At 55.7% G+C, this 15,569-nt stretch overlaps 1 protein-coding gene across 2 annotated transcripts in view; it reads left to right on the top strand.

The window, feature by feature from the left end:
* SCUBE1 (signal peptide, CUB domain and EGF like domain containing 1) overlaps positions 1–15,569 on the top strand; it is a 140,866-nt gene that overhangs the window by 106,923 nt on the left and 18,374 nt on the right. For both annotated transcript variants that reach the window (XM_081822583.1, XM_081822582.1), the window contains 7 exons: positions 397–519; positions 2,744–2,860; positions 4,418–4,540; positions 13,084–13,203; positions 13,478–13,582; positions 14,447–14,560; positions 15,361–15,498. In XM_081822583.1, the coding sequence (XP_081678709.1) occupies positions 397–519; positions 2,744–2,860; positions 4,418–4,540; positions 13,084–13,203; positions 13,478–13,582; positions 14,447–14,560; positions 15,361–15,498 (840 nt within the window). The remainder of the gene's footprint in view (positions 1–396; positions 520–2,743; positions 2,861–4,417; positions 4,541–13,083; positions 13,204–13,477; positions 13,583–14,446; positions 14,561–15,360; positions 15,499–15,569) is intronic.

The raw sequence follows: 15,569 nt of genomic DNA, 5'->3' as shown, positions 1-15,569 counted from the left end.
CGGTGGAGCCAAGGCTCCAGGGGCCCAGGAGCTCGCCCCGGGTCGCAGCCATGGGGAAGCAGCCAGCCCGCTCCAGGCCGCACTGCCTCCCGGAGTGTCGTCCTGTCCCGTCCCCCGTCCCCGTGGTCTCGCCCCGCACAGCAGCCATCGCTTCCCTCCCTTCTTTGCCACGAATGCCCGCCGGGCTCGCCAACTCGGGGAGGCGGCGTAACTCAGCCTCCGGCCCCCCGCCGCTGGGAGCCAGGCCCCTGGGCCGCCTGCTCCGATGGGGATGGGGGGACCGGAGCCCGCGGCGGGCAGCGGGCGCAGGGACGGGCGGGGGCGGGCCTCCCCCCACCTGGCAGCCCGGCCCACTCGCCCCGCCCCGCCCTGCCCCGTCCGCTGGGCGCCCCGCAGACATCAACGAGTGCCTGGCCAACAACGGGGGCTGCGACCACTTCTGCCGCAACACCGTGGGCAGCTTCGAGTGCGGCTGCCGGAAGGGCTACAAGCTGCTGACCGACGAGCGGACGTGCCAAGGTGAGCCCCCGTGCGCCCCCGGCGGCCTCGCCCCGCCCTTCCCGGGCCTGCGCGGGCTCCGGGGGGGGCGGGAGGGGGGCTAGGGCCAGGGTGTGTGGGCCCCCGCGGGCCGGTCCGAGTGTGCACCTGCCCTCCCCGCCTTCTCTGTCCTTCATGACTCTAGGTCCAACCGTCCCTTTTATGGATGGGAAACTGAGGCCCGGAGGCGCATCAGCACGTGGCGGGGGGGGGGGGGTGGCCGGGGGGTGGTTACCACAGTGAGTCGGTGGCAGAGCTCGTCAGCTCCAGCACCCTGTCCTCCCGGTGGCCCCCGGGCCTCCTTCCGAGGCTTCGGAGGTGCGCTACCGCCGCCTGGTGGGAGGCGTGGCACATTGCAGTCGCTCTCCGGCAGTGCTTCCTTAGGGTTCCTGGGCGCCTGCGAGGAGCCACCAGGGTGATGTGAGGTCTGGGCAGAAGCCAGGAATCACAGTCCAGCACAAGTCCAGGAGACATCCGGGATGCAGTGAGAGCCCAGAGGATGGGCAGCGGAAAGACTGGTCAGGGAAGGCTTCCTGGGGAAGGGGTCACTGGGAAATAGGCATTTTCCCGGAGGAGTGGCAGACTGCACATGGCTCAGTGGGCCTATCAGTGCAGCTTAGGGCTGGCCCTGGGGCAGCACGAGGCCCTCGGGGGCACGGGATGTGCTCTCCCAAGGACACAGAGGAAGGCAAGAGCAGGAGGCTGGTAAGGGAGGGTCTAGGGCCAGCCTGTCCTGAGCCCATCCTATGACCCGAGCCAGTCCCCTCCCCTCCCTGGCTCAGCCTCTTCATTCCTTGAGGGGTCTCCTGGCTCTGTCTTCCCCTTAGGGCGTGAGGGCCCATTGGGAGCACTTCACCTGTCCAGACTCCACTACACTTTGACTTAGTTTCTCCATCTGCCTTGCCAAGTTCTGTGGAGGGCTAAAGGAGGGCCCTTGACTTTGTACTCCCAGCTGCCCCGTGAGACACCCACCACTGAGGAGGAGGCCATGATGTTTTTGCTTCTGGGCTCCAGCCAGTCTTCTCCACTCTCTACCAGGCTCGTCTCTCTGAGGCCCCAGGGCTCTGACCATGTCCCAGCCCTGCTCCAGCACCACCCTGGGCTCTAATTTCCTTTGCCTGGCACTCAGGCCCTTGGGATGGGGACCTCAGCCACCTCCCCAACCCCCCTGAGCTCCACACAGTCCCCTGGAGGCCCCGTGCTGCCCCCTCCCAACCTTTGCTCGTGGTGCCCTTCCCCCACTTCCATTCCTTCCTTCCAAGCTAGTCCCACCCTTCAAGGTCTAGTCCAGGTGCCACAAGTACCAGGAGATCTTCCCAGATTCCCCTGCTGGGAGGGATCACAACCTCCTTTGAGCACCCACAGTGTGATTCCTTCCTTGTGCTAGAATTATTACAAACGCACATATATCATCAACACGTGTAGTCACATGAGCTAATATATTCAAAGAATGACCTCCAACTACAGTGCCCATGGAAAGGTGGGCCAGTGGCTGTTTTGCCCTCAGGAGCCCCCATCAGCTGTCCTATGAGAGCCATTTTCCTCAGAATTTATGGCCAGGACAGACTTGTCTTCTATGAGCATGCGATTCATTTCCTCCTTTCCAGTAACACGCACCCTGTGACCCTTTTTCCTTTTTACCTTGGCTGCCAGGAAGCTCAGAATCAAATTTCACATACTGTCAAGGTTTTCTTGTTATCCCTTATGGGTAGCGTATCCCCCCACCCATACCCCTTTCTCTTTGGGCTGTTTTCCTTGTTTTCTCAAGAGATCTCTTGGCGTGATAGGAAAACACACTGTGGTCGGCATCCAGAAGGCCTGGTTTCGTGTTCCAGTTCATTTGTCTCCTCAGGCAAGCCCCCATCAATTTGCTGTAGATGCAGATTAAACATTCATCCTGATCACACCTGAATGTGAGATATTAAAATGGCAGACATAATACCTGGTATCCAAAGTACTTACACCCTCCCCACCTCCAGAAAAGATGGGAAATGGCTTCTAACCCAGAAACATAAGGTTAACGGAGACAAACTGGAAAATCAGGCTGTGACCAGAAGCCGACATTCACTGTGGATCAGCTGTGCCCTAAGCCTCGGGGGCCCAGGGACTGTCTGCGTGCAGGTGCGCGTTGAGCGACTGAGTGCCAGGCCATGCCCACCCAGCGCCCTGAAACTCCTCCCTACACTGTCTCCCTGTGGCCACACAGACATCGACGAGTGCTCCTTCGAGCGGACCTGTGACCACATCTGCATCAACTCCCCGGGCAGCTTCCAGTGCGAGTGTCACCGTGGCTACACACTCTATGGGACAACCCACTGCGGAGGTCTGCAGCCCGCCCGCCAGGGCCACCTTCCCCCTGAGGCACGCGCCTGGCCGCATGGCCACCTCTGCTGCACCCCACACCCTGACCCCGACCTTGACTCCGGAGGGCCCGGAAGGGACCTAAGCAGGGCCAGGTTCTGGTGGGCAGAGGGGCTCAGCCAGGAGCAAGGTGGGAAGATGGGGGCAGGGAGCAGCAAGTATCAGCTAGGTGGCAGGCCTCAGGCCAGGCTGTGGGCATAGGCCCCAGAAATGGCAGCTACAAGGGAACCTCGGTCCAGAACGGGGGATGGCCACTACACAGAATCCCACAGACAATTCGTCCCAGTGGGAGAGGGTGAAAACAGAAGGGCAGGGTATGGAGACCTGGGCGGGGGGGGGTCCTAAAGGAGGAGCATCTGGGTCAAGATGAGGGAAAGCATGCCAGAAGGATCAGCATATGCAAAGGCACTGAGGTAGCACAGAGGGACCCAGAAGCAGCTGGTAGAGCCCCGTGAGGGAAGGAAAATGTGGTGCACGATGCTGATAGGGAGGAAGCAGGGCTTTGTGAGGCCTGCAGGTGATTTGGGTTTTCTTCCTCTTGCGATGAGAGACTATTGGAGGGTTTAAGTAGGGGTGTGACGTGGGCATGTTCAGGTAATGAGATCACTCTAGCTGCCACGTGTTCAGGAGAGCGGAACCCAGGGCACCAGCAGGGAGAGGGTTCCAGGCATGAGAGCCAGGGCCACTGAGCTCGGGCAGGGTGGGAGGTGTGCAGAGAAGGGAAGGTTCTAGAAGTATTCAGCTACGGATGATGGGACTTGGAGATGTGCAGGCATGGCAGGTGGAGGTGGGGGAGCCAAGAATGGCCCCGAGGTCCTAGGGTCTCCTCACTTCCTGAGACCACACTCCCTCTGCTGGGCCGCTGTGCAGGTCGGATGTGGTCAGGCGTGAAGTGATCAGGCACAACTGGTGTTGGGGGGGAAGGGGCCCCTGGGGTGGGCTACAGATTCTTCTGGAGGGACCTCCAAAAACCTGGGCACTGGCTCCCCTGGGCCTGCCGCTCCCTGACTGCAGGCCGCCCAGATGCTCAGAGCCAGGCACCCCAGCATGAGTGTGGCCCAGCCCCCTCCCCATCTCCAGCGGGCCCTCTGGTTCCTTGGTGGCCAGGGCAGGAAGGGTTGGAAGTGGCTTCTTTCATCCTGGGGCCCGTTGCACAGAGGGAAACAGCCTGTCCAAAGCCCCAGCAAGAGAGACCTCACAGCCCCTGCCTCACGAGACCTGCTTGGCACTTGAATTTTGTGCCACCTTCTGCCCTCCCCCGCCCCCCCCGGTCTGGGTGCAGCTGCTGGAGGTCGGCAAACAGCTGGGGTTCCTGGGGGAGGGGTCGGGGTCGGTGTCTGTGTCCATCAGCCTCGTGTGTGTGCACTCCTGTGTGTGACGCGTGCGGCTGCCTGTCTGCATCTGATGCGTGGCCGGCTGCCGGCAGGGTCAGGGGACTCTCGGCCCTCTGGTCCTGGGTGGCCCTGCCCTGCCAGCCAGCCTCCTGCCCTGATGCCCTTCCTCCCACCTGTGCTTCCAGATGTGGACGAGTGCAGCATGAACAACGGGAGCTGTGACCAGGGCTGCGTCAACACCAAGGGCAGCTACGAATGCGTCTGCCCCCCGGGGAGGCGGCTCCACTGGAACCGGAAGGACTGTGTGGGTGAGTGCCCTGGGGTGGGCCACTGCTGGGACCCCTGAAGAAGGGCCTGGGCGCTGGCTTCCCCCTCTTCTGCCAGGTGCCTGGATGGGAAGGGCAGTGACCTCTCAGGGTGGGGTGAGCATGGGGTGAACAACACAGGGCCTACCTCGCCTGGGAGGGGGGTTCTCGGCAGGGAATCTCTGCTGCTGGGATGGGGCTGATGGGAAGGAGGACTTGCAGAAGAAGAGGGGATGTAGGTGGGAGAGCATGCTGGGTGCCAGCCAGAGGCACAGAAATGGACCTACAGGGGGAGGGGGACACAGAGGTGAAGATCTGGGGGTCAGTGTGTGCAGCTAGGGCTGTGGGCTCAGGAGGAGCTAGAAGCTCAGAGGGCACAGAGGTTTCCACGCCCCCATCTCCCCCTGGTCCTGCCCAGGAAGCTGGGGGAGGGGAGAGGTGGCTACTCGGGCTGCAGCAGCATCAGAGTCTGGAGGGGAGCCCCTGGGTCTCCGCAGCCCCACCACCTGCCCAGGCCACTGACCCCACAAGGTCCAGCACGGGAAGAGGAGGGGGCCTCCCAGCAAGTGCAGCGTTCCTGCGTCCTCTGCTGGTGGGCTCTGGAGACTTGGGGCAGCTCCAGGCCAAGTTCTGGACAGTCCCCCACATTCATTGGTTCTACAAACACATGGTCACCCACTACATGCCAGGCTTGCTGTGGATGCTGGGGCCACGGCCCTGAAATGGCTCTTAGATCTTTGCCCTGCCATGCCCTAACATCCCCAGGGCAGCCAGAGCCAGCCTTTGATTTTATTTTTTAAACTTGTTTTTTTCTCCACGCCTGCGTGGAGCCCAACACAGAGCTTGAACTCACGACTCTGAGATCAAGACCTGAGCTGAGATCAAGAGTCAGACGTTTAACCGACTGAGCCACCCAGGCACCCCCAGAGCTGGCCTTTTGAATCTGACTCAGAATGTGTTCCTCTCTGCTCAGAGCTCTCACGACTCCTCTTCATGTGGAAGCAAAGCCAGAGTTCTTAGAATGGCCCAAAGGCTACTGAACCTTGGCCTAATGGCCTTCTGCCCTCACCCTCATCCACCCCATGCTAGCCTCAGTGACCTCGAGGTTGCTGCCCACCCCCAACTGACATGGCCATGCCAGGGCTCCCCGCTTGGCCTGGAGGGCTCTTCGCCCCTGTCACTGTCGACTCTGGGAGGCCTTCCTTGCACCCCACCCACTACCCCCCACCTTCTCGTTTTCTTTTCTCCCATTGTACTTCCCATGGCTATATATATATAATATACATTAGATATATATATATACTCTACACAGTGGAGTACATACCTTTGCCTGTTTCATTCACTGCTATATCCCCAGCACCTAGAACAGAACCTGGCAAGTGTAGGCACTCAGTAAATATTTGTTGAATGAATGCGTGAGAGTATTGAAGAATGGATACCATCACTTAGCATCTGATATCAAAAAGCTGTTGTTCAGGCAGTCCTGGTGAGCAAAGCCAACCGCTGATCTTGTCCGGAGTTGCAGGGAGGAGGCTGTCTGGGGCTGTGCTGGAGAGGAAGCATGAAATGGTGTGCATTCCAGGAGCCTGGCTTGTGCTGGGAACTAAGACCGGATGGGTTGACTCCAGCCTATGAATCTGCCACCAGTTTGCTGACTTTCCGAGCCTGGAAAATAATGGTTGGGCTGGCTTTCAGAGGCATGTCTGCTGATGGATGAGGGTCGTGCTAGGTCTGGTGTTGACTTGTTACCAAAGCTGTCGGGCCAGCAGGCTTTCTCTAGGCATATGGGGAAGGAGCGCTTTTTATCCTCAGCACCCTATCGGCCAGAGCTGCAGGAGCGGCCACTGGGGCTTGTGTGGGTCCTCACGGCCACCGACCCTGCTCCAAGAGTCACTGGCGGAGGTCTGATTGTCAGTCAGTGTGACTTTATCCCACTCCTCCTAAGTCACCTGCTAGGACCGTGGTGACTGCATAGAAGCAGTTAGCATTCTGGACACTAGACTTGGGAAGACTGAGACGAACAAGCATAACTGAAAGTGTTCTTAGAAGGTTCTGGAAGGCCCTCCAGACCCGTGACCCAAGAGTTCCCAGGACTGACCACAGCAGGTCCAAAGTGAAGGGCTGGCAGTGACGACCCCCCTGACTGGTCAAAAGAAAGTCCAAGTTATCACTGTGACCCTGGTGCTTGCCCGAGGAAGTCAGCCTGGTTCGGCATGCCCTCCACACCACGCCATGGGCTGTCTCATTTACTACAGCGCCCAAGGCGAGGGGCACATTTTTGATGACCACTTGGAGCTGCCCAGTTCCTGTGGATGGGACTGACAGCCTCCACGGTCTGCTTCACCAGGTGTCATTTGTGTCCCTCAGAAGGGAATTCTGTCCTCAGATGGCTTGCAGATGGCATCGTTCACTGAGGGGTTGGGGGAGCCATGTACTTGGAACAGTCTGATAGCCCCCACAGAACCGTCAGCTGTGGTCCCCGGGGGCATTGAGGAGCCAGACCCCATGTAACAGATGGCATCCACCTCAGTGGAGCTGTAGGGATATCGTCTGGGGTGTCGCTGTGAGAACTAGTCAGCTACGTGGCAAGATAGCTGAATCCACCTTTCCCAGCATGTGGGCATTCTCCTCTTCTATGTATTGCCCACAGAGAATGTCGTAATTAATAAGGTTTGTCTGACGTACTTTATACCAGCTTTCAATACCGATTTCCCTAGCAATAGTTTGGGGGACTGATTTAAAGAATTAGGATGGTGGCTATCGCTAGCAAGGCTTAGATCCAGGCCAGTTACTATTGGTGAGGGAAGCATAATAGAGCAGATCCGTGGCGTATAATCTTAAACGTGTAAGGTGGGAGAGCATGACCCGAAGAACCAAGAACAAAGGTCTGCGAAGGAGCACATACATGCAAGTCAGTGGTTGCAAACATCAAGGCGAATTTATTCCAGTGGCCATGGGTGAGAGCCGTCCCTATGTATCATCTTCTGCCTGTCCTGAGAATCTTGGGAAATCGTTGGTTTGTGTGCATTGACCACTTCTGGGGGTTCTCTTGAGAACCCCAGTTCAAGATCTGTAAGTTGTGACTTCGTAGTAAGTTCTGAAAAATCCACTTCTGTGTTCCCAAAAGATACGGAGTAAAAAGACAGTGAAACTTCTGAGTGATTTATGAATAACCCTCCCAGTAAAAGGTGTCTGCGTATTACTAAATAAATAAGTTGGACTATCCCAAATAAGGAACACAGGATCTAGTAATATTTTAGCTCCTACGAATGCTCCATTTTTCTCAACAAGCAACTGCTTTAATTCATCCAGAAAGTAAATATGCTATTATAAGCACACAACTATAATCTGTCAAATCCATTTGGAGATGCTCAAGGGGTCCTTTAGGGTTTGTTCTGGTTTTTACTCTTTACCCAGAATTCTGCTGACTGCAGGTGAGCCTTGAACTGCTCATCTCCTCTGCTGGCCTGGGAGAGTTTCTCACCTTCTCGTCTACCACCACAGCCGGTTTGTCCCCCCTGGGATGAGCTGTCTTAAAGGAAACATGAGCACATGCCCAAGTGAGGTGGTCTGGTGGGTCCCGGGGGCCATCCTGGTTTCACTGGGATACCATCCTCAGGGGGCTTGCAACGTGATTGTTCCACTTGGCTCCTTGTCAGAGTAGGAAGGCAAACACAGTGTGTCTGCAATGGAATCCCCACGCCTCTTCCATGGACCTGTGGCTCTGTGCTGTCTGTCAGAAGTCCTTCCTTGGGGATCACGGTCAGAGCTTCCCATTTAGCATGATGACCCAGGAAGCATTGCCTCTGACTTCCATCCCTCGGACCGTGGGCCTCTGTGTCTCAGTTACGGGCAGTAAACCCCTCTGTTTCCAGAGCATCGCTAAGTTGAACACCACAGCTGTCAGTATACAGAGCTACCCTTGATCTTCAGCAACGGCACGTGCCCTGGAGATGGCCCCAGGTTCGGCCACTAGAGCCAGCATGAGTCCCTTAGGACATTACTCCAGCCTGGATAGTTCTTGTAAATCCAACCTAGTGTCATCTCTCCTCCTTTTGTTTTTTGTTTTTATTAACAGCTTCATTGAGATATAATTCCCATGCCATACAAGTCCCCCATTTAGCGTGCAGTTCAATGCTGTTTAGTATAATCACAGAATTATACAACCACAATGAATTTTAGAGCAGTTTCATTACCCCAGAAAGAAACCCTATGCCCATAGCAGTCATTCCTCATTTTCCCTCAACCCCCAGTCCTAGGCAACCACCATCTACTCTTGTCTCCGTGGATTCGCCTGTTCCGGACAATTGGCATAAGTGGAATCATATAACATGGGGCCTTATTATTCCATTTAGTGTAATATTTTCAAGGTTCACCCAAGTCATAGTGCGTGTCACTGCTTCATTCCTCTTGACAGCCAAATTATATCCCGCTGTCTGCTTAGCCCACATCTTGTTTATCCACTCATCGGTGGGTGGACATGTGGGTTGTTTCCAGTTTGGGGCATGTCATGAAGAACGCTGCTGTGTCAACATATGTTTTCAGTTTCCTCGGGTGTATGCCCAGGGGTGGAATTGCTGGGTCATGCGCCTACGCTGGGTTTAACTTTTGAGGAACCGCTAGCCTGTTTTCCAAAGAAGCTGCGCCATTTGAGGTCCCACCAGAAGTGTGTGAGGTTCCAATTTCAGCACGTCCTCAGCCACCCTTGCTGTTTCCTGACTTTTTGATTATGGCCATCCTGAGGGGGGAGGGGTGAAATGGTTTCTCATTGTGGTTTTGATTTGTATTTCCCTGACGGCCAATAGGTGTTGAGTACCTTCCCATGTGCTTATTGAGTATTTGTAGATGTTCTTTCAAGAAATGTCTATTCAGATCCTTTGCCCATTTTTCAAATTGTATTATCTGTCTTTATTATTCGGTTATAAGAGTTCTTCATATACTCTAGATACGAGTTTCTTACCAGATATGTGATTTGCAAGGGATTTTCCCCATTCTGTGAGCTGTCTTTTCATTTTCTTGATGGTATCTTTTGAAGCCTAAAGGTTTTTAATTCTCACAAAGTCCAATTTATCTATTTTATTTCTTTGGCTGCTTGTGGTTTGGGTGTCATTTTTAAGAAACCACTGCCTAATACAGGGTCCCAAAGATTTACAGCTGTTTTCTTCTAAGAACTTTATAGCTTTAGCTCTTATACTTAATTTGTATATGGTGTGAGACAGGGGTCCACCTTCATTCTTTTGCCTGTGGAAAGCCCATTGTCACAGTGCCATTTGTTGAAAAGACCATTCTTTTTTTTTTTTTTTAAGATTTTATTTATTTATTTGACAGAGAGAGACACAGTGAGAGAGGAAACACAAGCAGAGGGAGCAGGAGAGGGAGAAGCAGGCTTCCCACTGAGCAGGGAGCCCGATGTGGGGCTCAATCCCAGGACCCTGGGATCGTGACCTGAGCCAAAGGCAGATGCTTAACAAATGAGCCACCCAGGCGCCCCGAAAAGACCATTCTTTTTCCCCGGTGAATTATCCTGCCATCTTCTTGAAATCAATTGGCCATAAATGTGTGGGTTTATTTCTGGGCTTTCTTTTCCATTGATCCATTTGTCTTGATGCCCGTATCCCACTGTCTTGATTAATGTAGCTTTATAGTAAGTTTTTAAATCATGAAATGAGAGTCTTCCAACTTGGTTTTTTGTGTTCAAGATTGATCTGGCTATTCTTGAACTTACTTTGAGTTTCCATATGAATTTTTAAAGTCTCTTCGTTATTAAGATACGTGCCATCAACCAACAGTACTGAGTCAGGACTTGGTATGGAATGTCCAAAAGATCTGTTTTGGATATGAGCACGTCTGAAGTACAGACACACAGAGACGAATTTCTCCGTCAGGAAGAGATAGGAGATGCTCGGCGGTAATATGAGAAAGATAAAGGAGCCAAATACCATAATTCGTTCAATGACAAGCAGAGAAAATACTGGGTGTTTTCAGTTCTCAGTGGGGGTCATCCTGCATGTGGTACCCTCAGATTAAAGGGGATTCTAGGACGAGATCTGAAGATGCTCCAACACGTTAGCCAAGGCGTTGCCCTGAGGCAGGGAGGTCAAGCCTTGGTCATGGATGTTTGCTGTGTTGCTGAGCTTGTATCCTGAGAGCATGGCCTATCTTTGCATGTTCGTACCAAAAAAAAAAAAATTTACGGCAGTCTGGACTCTTCCTGGGCTCTGTTCCATTTGTTCTGCTGATGTGGAAGCTTTGCCCCAGGGATCCTGTTTTTGAATCATACGTAATATGTATATGAAGGCTCCTATCAGCTATAAATTGAATCATGCGTAGGAGAATTTTCTGGGACTTCTAAAAATAACCTCACAGATATATTTTAGGTGTATTTATTTGGAGACATATTTTAGCTGGCAGTTCCATTTGCAGAGGAGATTCTGCCCCACGGCATGGGTAGGGGCTTTGACCCACGGAACGGAGGGTTGTCTTCTGATAACAGCTCCCAAGGAGCAGTTACAGGTTGGAACTTGGGAAAGGACCAAGGCTTGTTAGAGTGTCCACTGCCTCAGTGCTTTAAGTAAACCAGAGCAAATCAAGGTCATGGCCTCCCAGCCTTCTGCAACTTCGTGTCTGCGTCCAGAGCCACCTCTTACTATCTTCATTCATATTCCCCACAACCAGGCATTCTTACTTTAAGGCAAACAGAATTTTTTTTTTTTCACTTATCGCCAATTTGCCTTCCCTCTTGCTTCTTAGGTGACTTTAAACTTTTCTCTGGGCTTTGGTGTTCGGCGGTGATGGAATCAATGGGTGTATATGGTGGGGTCAGAGATTTTGCCTACATGCAGCTCGTAAGCCAGCCTGCTGCTGTTTCCCGGGTGCCCCGGACGTCCTGGAACCCTGGGGCCAGAGGCGAAGGACTTCAGTACTCAGCACAGCAACCAGCATAAAGAGCACATTTGTGTGGGTTCCCCTGCCCCACCCCCAAGCCCCATCTGCCCCCTCGATGCCATACAGATGGAGAACTTGCATCACAGCCGAGGGACACCCAGCCTGGGAAACTCACCACTTTTATGGTGAACAGAGCCAGGCTGCTCCTTATCTAGGAGGAGATGTTCCCTCATCCCTCGAAGCTGCTCGAGGCAAACATAAGCCTGAGAAATGGTCTGGGGAAGGGGCTGTCAGTGCTTTGCGTCCTCAGGGTCCCAGTGAGAGCCCCCAGCGAGAGCCCCCACACTCTGGTCTGGGATGGTTGCCTCTCCCAACCATCCCAGCCCCCATCGGTACCAGAAAGCAGTGTTGCTGTCCACCAGTAATCACTGATAATTCCCTTTAGGAATTTGGAGAAAGTCCAAGGAAGTATCGGGGGCTTAGGTCTCCCTTGGAAGTTTGTAGATGATTGTCCTTCTGCTTCTCAACCAGCGGGAACATTGGTTCTTCCAATGGCCCTTCTATCCTGCATTATCTGCAGGTGGTTTTACTTGAAGATTCCTGATTCTTTGGGAACAGAGAACTTTCAGTCTTGTATTTACTTGGGGGCCAGCTGTTTTATCTGGAGGGCCGTGAGTTTGTTTTTATTTCTAGATTATTTACTTACTAAGACTCCTTGAAAATGTCGAGCCACATGTTGAAGATCACCCACACTGGCCATTTCCCACTTCCATTTATTTTTCTGGCTGAGTCTCCTACTTCAGCCTGCTCGCCCGAGCGACTGGACCATCGACAACAGCCTCTGTGGGGCACTTCCAGGGGCGTGCCCATTTCAGCCAGTTGTCACTGACCAGCCAGACGGGGATAAAACCAGTTCTGAGTTTACCGTGGCTATAGGCCTGTCAGTCCTTTTAATCAAAAGATTAAAAAATGCCTGAGAGGGACACCTGAGTGGCTCAGTCGATTAAGTGTCTGCCTTCGGCTCAGGTCACGATCCCAGGGTCCTGGGATCAAGTCCCGCATCAGGCTCCCTGCTGAGCAGGGAGCCTGCTTCTCCCTCTGCCTGCCGCTCTCCCTGCTTGTGCACTCTCTCTCTCTCTCTCTGACAAATAAATAAATAAAATCTTTAAAATAAAATAAAAAATACATAAATAAAAAACACCCACAAAACTCTGAAGAGCTTAGTTTGGGACATCTCCGGACACCTAATGGATTTGTCCAGCAGCTGCCCCAGAGAGGGGCTCCCAGTGACCCTCACATGCTTAGAAGTCGGTCACTGCCAAGAAGCCCATGTCACTTCCACCTGCTCCCTTACCCAGAGGGGCATGGACACCTGCTCTGGAGAATCCAGCCCTACCCTCTGGTCTGGGCCTGTGATGTGAGGCTTCTCACAGATAGCCTGGACTGGTCAGAGGGAGGAGCGAGCCAGCTCTCTGGGCCCGGCATCCCCACACATCCAAGTACATGTGGACGCCGCCATCTCCCAGCCCCTTCCCACCAGGGTCTGGCCACGGGATGGGGATGTGGCAGGAGTCCCCGATGGTCCACGCTCAGGGGCGGGGCCTCCAGAAGCCTCCACCCTGTCTCCCTCCAGCCCTCTCTTATGTCTTCCCCCTCCTCAGAGACAGGCAAGTGCCTTTCTCGGGCCAAGGCCTCCCCCTGGGCCCAGCTGTCCTGCAGCAAGGTGGGCGGCGTGGAGAGCTGCTCCCTTTCCTGCCCAGCCCACTCACTCTTCGTGCCAGGTAACCTGAGGCCGTCCCCGGGAAGGGATGAGGGAGTGGGGTGGGGGGCTTCCTTCCCTGGGGTCCAGCCCCTGCTCCCTGCTGTTCTCCAGGAAAGAGCCCAATCTAGGAATGAGGGCCCCTGGCCCTGATCACTGAGAGATCCTGGCTCCCTGTCTGGTTCCCTACGGGCCACAGCATCCCTCTCCACAAGTGCAGTGGGCCCGTTCCGTCCCAGCTGCTTACCCACAGCAGCCCTTCTGAGGCCTCCATCTCACCCCTGGCCTCTCTGCAGACTCGGAAAACAGCTACAGCCTGAGCTGCGGGGTCCCGGGTCTCCAGGGCAAGATGCCGCCGAAGCATAACAACACCAGCTCCAGCACTGGGCCCAGCTGCTCAGGTAGCCCCCGGCCTGTCCGTGCTGCCCGCGCCCGGTGACCCCTGGACGTTGCGTCCAGCCCTAGCCTGGGACGGGAGGGAGGGCCACTACCTGGGGAAGAGCTTCCTGGCCTGGGGGCCGGCCCAGCATGGTCCAGGTGCTGGCGAGCTGACAGCAGGACTGGGACCTCTGGGCCACACTCCGGTGCTGCAGTGACTCTGACCTGCTAGGACTCTTCGGGTCTCAGACTCCGTTCCAGGGAAGTGAGTCACCTCCGCTGTGACCACGAGGTCGCCGAAGTCCTGTGCCCTGCGGGACCCACAGCGCAGCCAACTCCCCTGCCTGCAGGCGGGTCTTCAGCCGCTTTTCCTATTCAGGAAGTTGAATTCAATGCCGGGGGGACATCTGTGTGCATTTAATGCATACAGGATGTGATGCTGACTATCTGTGATTGTCGTTCTTTATCCAAGCCGCTGGAATTTGCTCTTGGAAGGAATCAGCAGCTCAGGGCATGTGTCTTATTTCAAAGCCCCTTCCCTTCCTTGCTTCCCTCTCTCTTCTGTTCTGCCGCCTTTCCTAACAGCATGAGCCACGTGAACTGGGCGGTGGGGGAGGAGGTGGGAGGCCTGCCGTTCCTCCTCCACAGAAGACCCCCGACCGTGAGGCCCCCGGCTTGAGCGTGGCCCCACCATCCATGCTCCCACCTTTTCCAGGCCGTGCAGGGAGAGGAGTGAGGCAGTGGGGTTCCCCCAGCCCCAGCCCCCAGTGGATTGGTCCTGTTGGCCGCCCCCTCACACTCAGGCACTCCCTCTGTGGCCCCCCGGCCCCACCGCCTCCCTGCCCACGAGAGAGGCTGCCACCTGGGGGGATCTGGGCTTTCCCCAGGTGCGCCTGCCCCCGTCAGGCAGAAGGCCCGCTTCAAGATCCGAGACGCCAAGTGCCACCTCCGGCCCCACAGCCGGGAGCCAGCAAAGGAGGCCCTGAGGCAGCTGCTGCTGGGTGAGTGGGCTGCCATGGTGCCAACCCACACAAGGGGTGGGGGGGGTCCCCGCACCTGAGAGCTGGGAGCCCAGGGTCCAGCGGGGCTGGGTTTCCAAGGGCGGGGGCCTCTCTTCGTCCTCACCATCATGGTCCCGGAGCCCCAGGAGCCAGGCCTAGAGCCCTGTAGACGGTGGTGGTGTCCCTTGGGAAGAAGGCCAGCACTGGAGTGGGAAATCTGGGGCCCATCGTCCCTGCCTCACCCGGGGTTAGATGAGCTCCCCCGGGGCAGGTGCCGTGTGTGCAGCCTGACTGTGTCCAGAACGCCTCCCGGGGCTCCCTCAGTGGCTCATTCTTGAATGAGGGAGGCCAAGAAGGGCGTTCCAGGCTGGAGGGCAGCACGCGGAAAGCTCGCTGAGAAGGGCCCAGGAGACGCGCTTCCCAGCTCTGTTTCCACGACGATTCCTCAACACCTGAGGATTCCTCCCCAAAGCTAACAGAGCACCGCCCTCAAGCAGACCTAACCTGGGCCGAGCCCCACGGAGCCGAGCTGCCCGGGGGCGTCGCTAAGGAAATGTGTGTGAGGGCCTCCGCATGCAGCAGTGTGATGGACTCGGAGGGCTGGTGCAGGGCCTGGCTCGGCCACAAACCCCTCAGGAGGCCTCGAGCCAGCCTGGCCTCCAGCCTCAGTTTCCCCTTCTGCACCACAGACTATTAGGCAAAGCAGGAGCCTTGCTGATGGTAACCTGTGCGCAGGGCTCTGTGGGACCCTGCTTCCTGCCCTCTGCCACCTTTGCCATGGCCGTCCCTTCTTTGTCCAGAAAACTGCCATCTGACCTTTGTGACCCTCAAATGTGACTCCTCCAAGAAGAGGCGCCGTGGCAAAAAGTCCCCATCCAAGGAGGTGACCCACATCACAGCGGAGTTCGAGGTGGAGACAAAGATGGAAGAGGCGTCAGGTGCGAGAGGCCGCGGAAGGCCTCAGGGAGGACAGGAGCCGGGGAGGGCCGGCAGGGGTGTGCAGGGCGTG

Source organism: Leptonychotes weddellii, chromosome 5 (assembly GCF_054177405.1).
Source record: "Leptonychotes weddellii isolate Sample4059 chromosome 5, ASM5417740v2, whole genome shotgun sequence".
In the NCBI taxonomy this organism is placed as follows: domain Eukaryota; kingdom Metazoa; phylum Chordata; class Mammalia; order Carnivora; family Phocidae; genus Leptonychotes; species Leptonychotes weddellii.
The sequence above is the reverse complement of the archived record's forward strand: the minus strand, read 5'-3'. Positions and strand labels throughout refer to the sequence as shown.